At 51.7% G+C, this 14,317-nt stretch overlaps 1 protein-coding gene across 4 annotated transcripts in view; it reads right to left on the minus strand.

Annotated features, from left to right (window-relative positions):
- LOC144493358 (serum response factor-like) overlaps positions 1–9,524 on the minus strand; it is a 240,806-nt gene extending 231,282 nt beyond the window's left edge. For 3 of the 4 annotated variants that reach the window (XM_078212165.1, XM_078212162.1, XM_078212163.1), the window contains exon 1: positions 9,018–9,524. In XM_078212165.1, coding sequence (XP_078068291.1) covers positions 9,018–9,491 — 474 coding nt within the window. In that variant the 5' untranslated portion in view covers positions 9,492–9,524. Of the gene's footprint in view, positions 1–8,263; positions 8,308–9,017 lie in introns of those variants that run through there. The other variant, XM_078212166.1, reaches the window with a different exon arrangement.
- Positions 9,525–14,317: the final 4,793 nt, after the last annotated feature.

Raw genomic sequence — 14,317 nt, forward strand, 5'->3', positions numbered from 1 at the left:
ACCAATACTGTCACCATATAGAAACACGGCAATGTGTTCACCCACTGTCTATACCAATACTGTCACCATATAGAAACACGGCAATGTGTTCACCCACTGTCTATACCAACACTGTCACCAGATAGAAACACAACAACATGTTCACCCACTGTCTAGACCAACACTGTCACCATATAGAAACACAGCAATGTGTTCACCCACTGTCTATACCAACACTGTCACCATATAGAAACACAGCAGAATGTTCACCCACTGTCTGTACCAACACTGTCACCATATAGAAACACGGCAACATGTTCACCCACTGTCTATACCAATACTGTCACCATATAGAAACACGGCAATGTGTTCACCCACTGTCTATACCAATACTGTCACCATATAGAAACACGGCAATGTGTTCACCCACTGTCTATACCAACACTGTCACCAGATAGAAACACAACAACATGTTCACCCACTGTCTATACCAACACTGTCACCATATAGAAACACAGCAGAATGTTCACCCACTGTCTATACCAACACTGTCACCATATAGAAACACAGCAACATGTTCACCCACTGTCTATACCAACACTGCCACCATATAGAAACACAGCAACATGTTCACCCACTGTCTATACCAACACTGTCATCATATAGAAACACGGCAATGTGTTCACCCACTGTCTATACCAACACTGTCACCACATAGAAACACGGCAATGTGTTCACCCACTGTCTATACCAACACTGTCCCCATATAGAAACACAGCAACATGTTCACCCACTGTCTATACCAACACTGTCACCACATAGAAACACGGCAATGTGTTCACCCACTGTCTATACCAACACTGTCCCCATATAGAAACACAGCAACATGTTCACCCACTGTCTATACCAATACTGTCACCATATAGAAACACGGCAATGTGTTCACCCACTGTCTATACCAACACTGTCACCACATAGAAACACGGCAATGTGTTCACCCACTGTCTATACCAACACTGTCACCATATAGAAACATGGCAACATGTTCACCCACTGTCTATACCAACACTGTCCCCATATAGAAACACAGCAGAATGTTCACCCACTGTCTATACCAACACTGTCACCATATAGAAACACGGCAACATGTTCACCCACTGTCTATACCAATACTGTCACCATATAGAAACACGGCAATGTGTTCACCCACTGTCTATACCAATACTGTCACCATATAGAAACACGGCAATGTGTTCACCCACTGTCTATACCAACACTGTCACCATATAGAAACACGGCAACATGTTCACCCACTGTCTATACCAACACTGTCACCATATAGAAACACGGCAATGTGTTCACCCACTGTCTATACCAACACTGTCACCATATAGAAACACGGCAACATGTTCACCCACTGTCTATACCAATACTGTCACCACATAGGAACACGGCAATGTGTTCACCCACTGTCTATACCAACACTGTCACCACATAGAAACACGGCAATGTGTTCACCCACTGTCTATACCAACACTGTCACCAGATAGAAACACAACAACATGTTCACCCACTGTCTATACCAACACTGTCACCATATAGAAACACAGCAATGTGTTCACCCACTGTCTATACCAACACTGTCACCATATAGAAACACAGCAGAATGTTCACCCACTGTCTGTACCAACACTGTCACCATATAGAAACACAGCAATGTGTTCACCCACTGTCTATACCAACACTGTCCCCATATAGAAACACAGCAGAATGTTCACCCACTGTCTATACCAACACTGTCACCATATAGAAACACAGCAATGTGTTCACCCACTGTCTATACCAACACTGTCCCCATATGGAAACACAGCAGAATGTTCACCCACTGTCTGTACCAACACTGTCACCATATAGAAACACGGCAACATGTTCACCCACTGTCTATACCAATACTGTCACCATATAGAAACACGGCAATGTGTTCACCCACTGTCTATACCAATACTGTCACCATATAGAAACACGGCAATGTGTTCACCCACTGTCTATACCAACACTGTCACCAGATAGAAACACAACAACATGTTCACCCACTGTCTAGACCAACACTGTCACCATATAGAAACACAGCAATGTGTTCACCCACTGTCTATACCAACACTGTCACCATATAGAAACACAGCAGAATGTTCACCCACTGTCTGTACCAACACTGTCACCATATAGAAACACGGCAACATGTTCACCCACTGTCTATACCAATACTGTCACCATATAGAAACACGGCAATGTGTTCACCCACTGTCTATACCAATACTGTCACCATATAGAAACACGGCAATGTGTTCACCCACTGTCTATACCAACACTGTCACCAGATAGAAACACAACAACATGTTCACCCACTGTCTATACCAACACTGTCACCATATAGAAACACAGCAGAATGTTCACCCACTGTCTATACCAACACTGTCACCATATAGAAACACAGCAACATGTTCACCCACTGTCTATACCAACACTGCCACCATATAGAAACACAGCAACATGTTCACCCACTGTCTATACCAACACTGTCATCATATAGAAACACGGCAATGTGTTCACCCACTGTCTATACCAACACTGTCACCACATAGAAACACGGCAATGTGTTCACCCACTGTCTATACCAACACTGTCCCCATATAGAAACACAGCAACATGTTCACCCACTGTCTATACCAATACTGTCACCATATAGAAACACGGCAATGTGTTCACCCACTGTCTATACCAACACTGTCACCACATAGAAACACGGCAATGTGTTCACCCACTGTCTTTACCAACACTGTCACCATATAGAAACATGGCAACATGTTCACCCACTGTCTATACCAACACTGTCCCCATATAGAAACACAGCAGAATGTTCACCCACTGTCTATACCAACACTGTCACCATATAGAAACACGGCAACATGTTCACCCACTGTCTATACCAATACTGTCACCATATAGAAACACGGCAATGTGTTCACCCACTGTCTATACCAATACTGTCACCATATAGAAACACGGCAATGTGTTCACCCACTGTCTATACCAACACTGTCACCATATAGAAACACGGCAACATGTTCACCCACTGTCTATACCAACACTGTCACCATATAGAAACACGGCAATGTGTTCACCCACTGTCTATACCAACACTGTCACCATATAGAAACACGGCAACATGTTCACCCACTGTCTATACCAATACTGTCACCACATAGGAACACGGCAATGTGTTCACCCACTGTCTATACCAACACTGTCACCACATAGAAACACGGCAATGTGTTCACCCACTGTCTATACCAACACTGTCACCAGATAGAAACACAACAACATGTTCACCCACTGTCTATACCAACACTGTCACCATATAGAAACACAGCAATGTGTTCACCCACTGTCTATACCAACACTGTCACCATATAGAAACACAGCAGAATGTTCACCCACTGTCTGTACCAACACTGTCACCATATAGAAACACGGCAACATGTTCACCCACTGTCTATACCAATACTGTCACCATATAGAAACACGGCAATGTGTTCACCCACTGTCTATACCAATACTGTCACCATATAGAAACACGGCAATGTGTTCACCCACTGTCTATACCAACACTGTCACCAGATAGAAACACAACAACATGTTCACCCACTGTCTATACCAACACTGTCACCATATAGAAACACAGCAATGTGTTCACCCACTGTCTATACCAACACTGTCACCATATAGAAACACAGCAGAATGTTCATCCACAGTCGATACCAACACTGTCACCATATAGAAACACAGCAGAATGTTCACCCACTGTCTATACCAACACTGTCACCATATAGAAACACAGCAACATGTTCACCCACTGTCTATACCAACACTGCCACCATATAGAAACACAGCAACATGTTCACCCACTGTCTATACCAACACTGTCATCATATAGAAACACAGCAATGTGTTCACCCACTGTCTATACCAACACTGTCACCACATACAAACACGGCAATGTGTTCACCCACTGTCTATACCAACACTGTCCCCATATAGAAACACAGCAACATGTTCACCCACTGTCTATACCAATACTGTCACTTGGAATACTGCGTCCAGTTCTGGTCGCCACACTACCAGAAGGACGTGGAGGCTTTGGAGAGAGTACAGAGGAGGTTTACCAGGATGTTGCCTGGTATGGTGGGGCTTGGTTATGAGGAGAGATTGGGGAAACTGGGGTTGTTCTCCTTGGAAAGACGGAGGATGAGGGGAGACTTAATAGAGGTGTATAAAATTATGAAAGGCATAGATAGGGTGAACGGTGGGAAGCTTTTCCCCGGGTCGGTGGTGACGTTCACGAGGGGTCATAGGTTCAAGGTGAAGGGGGGGAGGTTTAACACAGATATCAGAAGGACATATTTCACACAGAGGGTCGTGGGGGCCTGGAATGTGTTGCCGGGCAAGGTGGTGGAGGCGGACACACTGGGAACGTTTAAGACTTATCTAGACAGCTATATGAACGGAGTGGGAATGGAGGGATACAAAAGAGTGATCTAGTTTGGACCAGGGAGCGGCGCGGGCTAATTGTTCCTGGTTTCTCGTTTCAAGGTTTCATTCTACGATCATCTTGCTGGTGCCAGTACAGAGTGAGACTGCGGATAGTTGGGAACCTGTCTCGGGGGCAGGGGATTCATATGGTGTTCGTGGGAGTGGAAATGACTAGGGTTGGGAAGCATTTTCCGATCGGGGCCATTGTGATCTCCTGGACTCGTTTCGATCGCCTCAGGGGGTCGGAGAGGAATTTCCCAGATTTTTTTTTCCCCATATTGGCCCTGGGGTTTTTCACTCTGGGTTTTCGCCTCTCCCTGGAGATCACATGGTCTGGAATGGGGGGGTGGGGGTAAGTTAATAGGTTGTAATGAACAAAGCATCGTAGCTGTGAGGGACAGCTCGGTGGATAGGATATTGGTATGTAGATAGGCTGGAAAATTGGGTGGGGATCCTGGATTCAGGATTCAATCCTGGACCGGGGAGCGGCGCGGGCTTGGAGGGCCGAAGGGCCTGTTCCTGTGCTGTATTGTTCTTTGTTCTTGTTGTTTGTCACCATATAGAAACACGGCAATGTGTTCACCCACTGTCTATACCAACACTGTCACCACATAGAAACACGGCAATGTGTTCACCCACTGTCTATACCAACACTGTCACCATATAGAAACATGGCAACATGTTCACCCACTGTCTATACCAACACTGTCCCCATATAGAAACACAGCAGAATGTTCACCCACTGTCTATACCAACACTGTCACCATATAGAAACACGGCAACATGTTCACCCACTGTCTATACCAATACTGTCACCATATAGAAACACGGCAATGTGTTCACCCACTGTCTATACCAATACTGTCACCATATAGAAACACGGCAATGTGTTCACCCACTGTCTATACCAACACTGTCACCATATAGAAACACGGCAACATGTTCACCCACTGTCTATACCAACACTGTCACCATATAGAAACACGGCAATGTGTTCACCGACTGTCTATACCAACACTGTCACCATATAGAAACACGGCAACATGTTCACCCACTGTCTATACCAACACTGTCACCATATAGAAACACAGCAGAATGTTCACCCACTGTCTATACCAACACTGTCACCACATAGAAACACGGCAACATGTTCACCCACTGCCTATACCAATACTGTCACCACATAGGAACACGGCAATGTGTTCACCCACTGTCTATACCAACACTGTCACCACATAGAAACACGGCAATGTGTTCACCCACTGTCTATACCAACACTGTCCCCATATAGAAACACAGCAACATGTTCACCCACTATCTATACCAACACTGTCACCATATAGAAACACGGCAACATGTTCACCCACTGTCTATACCAATACTGTCACCATATAGAAACACAGCAATGTGTTCACCCACTGTCTATGCCAACACTGTCCCCATATTGAAACACAGCAGAATGTTCACCCACTGTCTATACCAACACTGTCACCATATAGAAACACGGCAACTGTTCACCCACTGTCTATACCAACACTGTCACCATATAGAAACACGGCCACGTGTTCACCCACTGTCTATACCAACACTGTCAATATATAGAAACACAGCAATGTGTTCACCCACTGTCTATACCAACAGTGTCACCATATAGAAATACAGCAGAATGTTCACCCACTGTCTATACCAACACTGTCACCATATAGAAACACGGCAACGTGTTCACCCACTGTCTATACCAACACTGTCACCATATAGAAACACAGCAATGTGTTCACCCACTGTCTATACCAACAGTGTCACCATATAGAAACACAGCAGAATGTTCACCCACTGTCTATACCAACACTGTCACCATATAGAAACACAGCAGAATGTTCACCCACTGTCTATACCAACACTGTCACCACATAGAAACACAGCAATGTGTTCACCCACTGTCTATACCAACACGGTCACCATATAGAAACACAGCAGAATGTTCACCCACTGTCTATACCAACACTGCCACCATATAGAAACACAGCAACATGTTCACCCACTGTCTATACCAACACTGTCATCATATAGAAACACAGCAATGTGTTCACCCACTGTTTATACCAACACTGTCACCATATAGAAACATGGCAACATGTTCACCCACTGTCTGTACCAACACTGTCACCATATAGAAACACAGCAATGTGTTCACCCACTGTCTATACCAACACTGTCCCCATATAGAAAAACAGCAACATGTTCACCCACTGTCTATACCAACACTGTCACCATATAGAAACACGGCAACATGTTCACCCACTGTCTATACCAACACTGTCACCATATAGAAACACAGCAATGTGTTCACCCACTGTCTATACCAACACTGTCCCCATATAGAAACACAGCAGAATGTTCACCCACTGTCTATACCAACACTGTCACCATATAGAAACACGGCAACATGTTCACCCACTGTCTATACCAATACTGTCACCATATAGAAACACGGCAATGTGTTCACCCACTGTCTATACCAACACTGTCACCACATAGAAACACGGCAATGTGTTCACCCACTGTCTATACCAACACTGTCACCATATAGAAACATGGCAACATGTTCACCCACTGTCTATACCAACACTGTCACCATATAGAAACACAGCAATGTGTTCACCCACTGTCTATACCAACACTGTCCCCATATAGAAACACAGCAACATGTTCACCCACTGTCTCTACCAACACTGTCCCCATATAGAAACACAGCAGAATGTTCACCCACTGTCTATACCAACACTGTCACCATATAGAAACACGGCAACATGTTCACCCACTGTCTATACCAATACTGTCACCATATAGAAACACGGCAATGTGTTCACCCACTGTCTATACCAACACTATCACCATATAGAAACACGGCAATGTGTTCACCCACTGTCTATACCAATACTGTCACCATATAGGAACACGGCAATGTGTTCACCCACTGTCTATACCAATACTGTCACCATATAGAAACACGGCAATGTGTTCACCCACTGTCTATACCAACACTGTCACCATATAGAAACACGGCAACATGTTCACCCACTGCCTCTATCAAAACTGTCACAGGCCCCTCACCCCACAGCCTCCTCAGGCCGCCCCCCCCCACTCCCCCTCCCTCCCCCCTCCCTCCCCTCACCCTCTGCGCCCCCTCTCCCCCTCTGCGCCACCTCCCCTCAGTCTCAGTATACTTGAGGGTTTACCTTCTTCGTGATGCCGGTTTTCCTCTTGCTGAAGGTGGTGTACCTCCTCATCCCCAGCCCCCAGCTCCCCCCTCCTCCCCCCCGCAGCAACCCCCTCCCTCCTCACCCCCAGCTCCCCCCTCCTCACCCCCAGCTCCCCCCCAGCACCCTCCTCCCTCCTCACCCCCAGCTCCCCCCTCCTCCCCCCTGCAGCACCCCCCTCCCTCCTCACCCCCAGCTCCCCCCTCCTCCCCCCCGCAGCACCCCCCTCCCTCCTCACCCCCAGCTCCCCCCTCCTCCCCCCCGCAGCACCCCCCTCCCTCCTCACCCCCAGCTCCCCCCTCCTCACCCCCACCTCCCCCCCCCAGCACCCCCCTCCCTCCTCGCCCCCAGCTCCCCCCTCGTCACCCCCAGGTCACCCCCAGCTCCCCCCTCGTCACCCCCAGCTCCCCCCTCGTCACCCCCCCAGGGTTTACCTTCTTCATGATGCCGGTTTTCCTCTTGCTGAAGGTGGTGTACCTCCTCACCCCCAGCTCCCCCCTCCTCCCCCCCGCAGCAGCCCCCTCCCTCCTCACCCCCAGCTCCCCCCTCCTCCCCCCCGCAGCACCCCACTCCCTCCTCACCCCCAGCTCCCCCCTCCTCACCCCCTCCTCACCCCCCAGCACCCCCCTCCCTCCTCGCCCCCAGCTCCCCCCTCGTCACCCCCAGCTCCCCCCTCGTCACCCCCAGCTCCTCCCTCCTCACCCCCCCAGGGTTTACCTTCTTCATGATGCCGGTTTTCCTCTTGCTGAAGGTGGTGTACCTCCTCACCCCCAGCCCCCAACCCCAGCTCCCCCCCTCCCCGCAGCACCCCCCTCCTCACCCCCAGCCCCCAGCTCCCCCAGCTCCCCCCTCCTCACCCCCAGCCCCCAGCTCCCCCCTCCTCACCCCCAGCTCCCCCCCTCCCCCAGCTCCCCCCTCCTCACCCCCAGCTCCCCCCCTCCCCTCCCCCAGCTCACCCCCCCAGGGTTTACCTTCTTCATGATGCCGGTTTTCCTCTTGCTGAAGGTGGTGTACCTCCTCACCCCCAGCCCCCAACCCCAGCTCCCCCCCTCCCCGCAGCACCCCCCTCCTCACCCCCAGCCCCCAGCTCCCCCCTCCTCACCCCCAGCTCCCCCCCTCCCCCAGCTCCCCCCTCCTCACCCCCAGCTCCCCCCCTCCCCTCCCCCAGCTCACCCCCCCAGGGTTTACCTTCTTCATGATGCCGGTTTTCCTCTTGCTGAAGGTGGTGTACCTCCTCAGTTTGTTGTCAATGAATTCCATTTTGATCTTCACTCGGCCTCGGGTTTTCTTGCCGGGTTTCAGGCCTCCTCCCGCGGCTGAAGCCGCTCCCGGAGTCGCCACCCCCGGCACCGCCAGACTCCCGCCCTCCAGACCGGCTTCATGGCCGCTGACCCCGGCCAGGCCTGCGGCGGCGGCCGCCTCCAGCTCGGAGAGTCTCCGCTTGAGCGGCCGCCTGTCGAGGGGGGCCCGGCTCAGCAGCAGCTCCTCCTCATCCTCGCTGCTGCCCTCGGAGCCGCTGTAGGGGGCGGACAGCTGGGCCTCCCGCTCCCGCCCGCCGCCCAGCAGCAGCCCCGGGCCCGCGGCCGGCTGGAGGCTGCCCGCCGGCGGCGAGGAGGAGCTGCTGCTGTCGGGGGGAGCGGCTCCAGCCGGACTCTGCAGCATGTTCCCGGGGCTGGGGCCGGGATCCCGCTCTCGCTGCCTCCCGCACTCCCTCCCCGTCCCCCTCAGCCCCGCTCCCGACCCGAGCCCCCCTGCCCCGGTCCGAGCCCCTCTCCCCCTGCCCCGGTCCGAGCCTCTCTCCCCCTGCCCCGGTCCGAGCCTCTCTCCCCCTGCCCCGGTCCGAGCCTCTCTCCCCCTGCCCCGGTCCGAGCCTCTTTCCCCCGGTCTCTCTCCCCCTGCCCCGGTCCGAGCCTCTCTCCCCCTGCCCCGGTCCGAGCCTCTCTCCCCCTGCCCCGGTCCGAGCCCCTCTCCCCCTGCCCCGGTCCGAGCCTCTCTCCCCCGGTCTCTCTCCCCCAGTCCCAGCCTCTCTATCCCTCTTCCCCACTCTGTATCCCAATCTCTCCCAGTCTGTATCCCTCTCTATCACAGCCTCTCTCCCGGTTCCCTGTCCCTCTCTCTATCCCGGGAAGCGGTTACAATGTGGATCCCGATCCCGGGAAGCGGTTACAATGTGGATCCCGGACACACCGGGAGAGGAAACCCAGGCCTCATCACACACACTGGTAGATAACACACCACCCACAAAAAGAGTCCCACTGAGCTGTCCGCCCACATCAGGCCGATCCTGATGGGTCGGCGGTGGCGGGGTGAAGGGATCCGGGGAGCAGACTGTCCGGGCGCGACAGCGGTATCAGTGTGTGTGCAGGCGGAGGTGGTGAGTGGGCTCGCGGACGGTGATGACACAGTGAGCCGCCCCGGCACTACTTTCCCCATATACAGACACAATCGCTCCTTTTATGGCGGGTGTCCGGACGGAGGGAGTGAGTGAGAGGGGCTGGCGGAGGGTGTGAGACGTGGAGCGGAGCGCAGTGATTGGGTGAGCGAGGTTGGGGCGGACAGTGATTGGGTGAATCGGGCTGACGGGGGACGGTGATTGGGTGAGCAGTGTTGGCGGAGGGCAGTGGGCGGTGAGCCGCCGCCCGGCACTACTTTCCCCATATACAGACACAATCGCTCCTTTTATGGCGCCGCCGCTCCTTATTTGGTGAGTCACCGCTCTGTCCTCTGATTGGTCAAGAACCGGCCCCCTCCCCCATCCTGAATAATTTACATACCAGAGACTCCACCAATAACGTCACAGAGAGAGACACACAGGGAGACACAGAGAGAGACACACAGGGAGACACAGAGAGAGACACACAGAGAGACACAGACAGAGAGAGAGAGAGAGAGACACACAGGGAGACACACAGGGAGAGAGAGACACAGACAGAGAGAGAGAGAGACACACACAGGGAGACAGAGAGAGACACAGGGAGAGACACAGAGAGAGAGACACACACAGGGAGACACAGAGAGAGACACACAGGGAGAGAGACACACAGGGAGACAGAGAGAGACACAGGGAGAGACACAGAGAGAGAGAGACACAGAGAGACACACAGGGAGAGAGACACACAGAGAGACACAGACAGAGAGAGAGAGACACACACAGGGAGACAGAGAGAGACACAGGGAGAGACACAGAGAGAGAGAGACACACAGGGAGACACAGAGAGAGACACACAGGGAGACAGAGAGAGAGACACAGGGAGACACAGACAGAGAGACACAGAGAGAAACAGACACAGAGAGAGAGACACACACAGGGAGACACAGAGAGAGACACAGGGAGACACAGACAGAGAGACACAGACAGAGAGAGAGAGACACACACAGGGAGACACAGACAGAGAGAGACACACACACACACAGGGAGACACAGAGAGAGACACAGGGAGACACAGACAGAGAGAGAGAGAGAGACACAGGGAGACACAGAGAGAGACACAGACAGAGAGACACAGGGAGACACCAGAGAGAGAGACAGACAGACACACACACAGAGAGACACACAGGGAGACACAGAGAGACACAGACACACAGGGAGACACAGAGAGAGACACAGGGAGACACAGACACACAGGGAGACACAGAGAGAGACACACACACAGGGAGAGAGAGAGAGACAGGGAGACACAGAGAGAGAGAGACACACACACACAGGGAGACAGAGAGAGAGAGACAAGGAGACACAGAGAGAGAGAGACACAGGGAGACACAGAGCGAGAGAGAGACGGGGACACAGACAGGGAGACACAGACACACAGAGAGAGACACACAGAGAGAGACACACACAGGGAGAGAGAGAGACAGGGAGACACAGACACACAGAGAGAGAGAGAGACACACAGGGAGACAGAGAGAGAGACACACGGAGACAGAGAGAGAGAGACAGGGAGACAGAGAGAGAGAGAGACACACACACAGGGAGACAGAGAGAGAGAGACACACACACACAGGGAGACACAGAGAGAGACATGGAACACAGACACACAGAGAGAGAGAGACACACAGGGAGACACAGAGAGAGAGAGAGACGGAGACGCAGAGCGAGAGAGACACACAGAGAGAGCGAGAGAGACACACGGGGAGATACAGACACACAGAGAGAGAGACACACACAGGGAGACACAGACACAGAGAGAGAGACACACACAGGGAGACACAGAGAGAGAGACACACACAGGGAGACACAGAGAGAGAGACACACAGGGAGACACAGACACACAGAGAGAGACACACACACACACACAGACACAGAGAGAGAGACACAAGGGAGACACAGACACACAGGGAGACACAGGGAGAGACACAGGGAGACACAGACACACAGGGAGACACAGAGAGAGAGAGGGAGACACAGACACACAGAGAGAGACACACACACAGGGAGAGAGAGAGAGACAGGGAGACACAGACACAGAGAGAGAGACACACACACAGGGAGACAGAGAGAGAGAGAGAGAGAGACACACACAGGGAGACAGAGAGAGAGACACACACACACAGGGAGACAGAGAGAGAGACACACACACACAGGGAGACACAGAGAGAGACAGGGAACACAGACACACAGAGAGAGAGAGACACACAGGGAGACACAGAGAGAGAGAGAGACGGAGACGCAGAGCGAGAGAGACACACAGAGAGAGCGAGAGAGACACACGGGGAGATACAGACACACAGAGAGAGACACACACACAGGGAGACACAGACACAGAGAGAGAGACACACACACAGGGAGACACAGAGAGAGAGAGACACACACAGGGAGACACAGAGAGAGAGACACACAGGGAGACACAGACACACAGAGAGAGACACACACACACACACAGACACAGAGAGAGAGACACAAGGGAGACACAGACACACAGGGAGACACAGAGAGAGACACAGGGAGACACAGACACACAGGGAGACACAGAGAGAGAGAGGGAGACACAGACACACAGAGAGAGACAGACACACAGGGAGAGAGAGAGAGACAGGGAGACACAGACACAGAGAGAGAGACACACACACACAGGGAGACAGAGAGAGAGAGACAAGGAGACACAGAGAGAGAGAGACACAGGGAGACACAGAGCGAGAGAGAGACAGGGAGACACAGACAGGGAGACACAGACACACAGAGAGAGACACACACAGGGAGACACAGAGAGACACACAGGGAGAGAGAGAGACAGGGAGACACAGACACACAGAGAGAGAGAGAGAGACACACAGGGAGACAGAGAGAGAGAGACAGGGAGACACAGAGAGAGAGAGAGACACACACAGGGAGACAGAGAGAGAGAGACACACACACAGGGAGACACAGAGAGAGACAGGGAACACAGACACACAGAGAGAGAGACACACACAGGGAGACACAGAGAGAGAGAGAGACGGAGACGCAGAGCGAGAGAGACACACAGAGAGAGCGAGAGAGACACACGGGGAGATACAGACACACAGAGAGAGAGACACACACAGGGAGACACTGAGAGAGAGACACACACACAGGGAGACACAGACACAGAGAGAGAGACACACACGGAGACACAGAGAGAGAGAGACACACAGGGAGACACAGACACACAGAGAGAGACACACACACACAGAGACACAGAGAGAGAGACACAAGGGAGACACAGACACACAGAGAGAGAGAGACACACAGGGAGACACACAGACAGAGAGAGAGACACACACAGGGAGACACAGAGAGAGAGACACACACAGGGAGACACAGACACACAGAGAGAGAGACACACACAGGGAGACACAGAGAGAGAGACACACACGGAGATACAGAGAGAGAGAGACAGACAAACACAGACATAGAGAGAGAGCAAGAGAGAGACACACACACACAGGCAGACACACAAAGTCAGAGAGAGACAAAAGACACAGATGCAGAGTCAGACACACAGAGAAACACTGGGACACTCAGCGTCCAGACATGATGTGGAAATGCTGGTGTTGGATTGGGGTGGGCACAGTAAGAAGTCTCACAAAACCAGGTTAAACTCCAACATAGAACATAGAACATTACAGAGCAGTACAGGCCCTTCGGCCCTCGATGTTGCGCCGACCAGTGGTACCAATCTAAAGCCCCTCTAATCTACACTATTCCAATATCATCCATATGTTTATCCAATAACCACTTGAACGCTCTCAACGTTCACGAGTCCACTACTGCTGCAGGCAGGGCATTCCACGCCCTTACTACTCTCTGAGTGAAGAACCTACCTCTAACATCTGTCCTATATCTATCACCCCTCAATTTAAAGCTATGTCCCCTCGTGCTAGCCAACACCATCTGAGGAAAAAGGCTCTCACTATCCACCCTATCTAATCCTCTGATCATCTTGTATGCCTCTATTAAGTCACCTCTTATCCTTCTCTCTAACGCAAACAACCTCAAGCCCCTCAGCCTTTCCTCATACGATTTTCCCACC

Source organism: Mustelus asterias, chromosome 5 (assembly GCF_964213995.1).
Source record: "Mustelus asterias chromosome 5, sMusAst1.hap1.1, whole genome shotgun sequence".
NCBI lineage: Eukaryota > Metazoa > Chordata > Chondrichthyes > Carcharhiniformes > Triakidae > Mustelus > Mustelus asterias.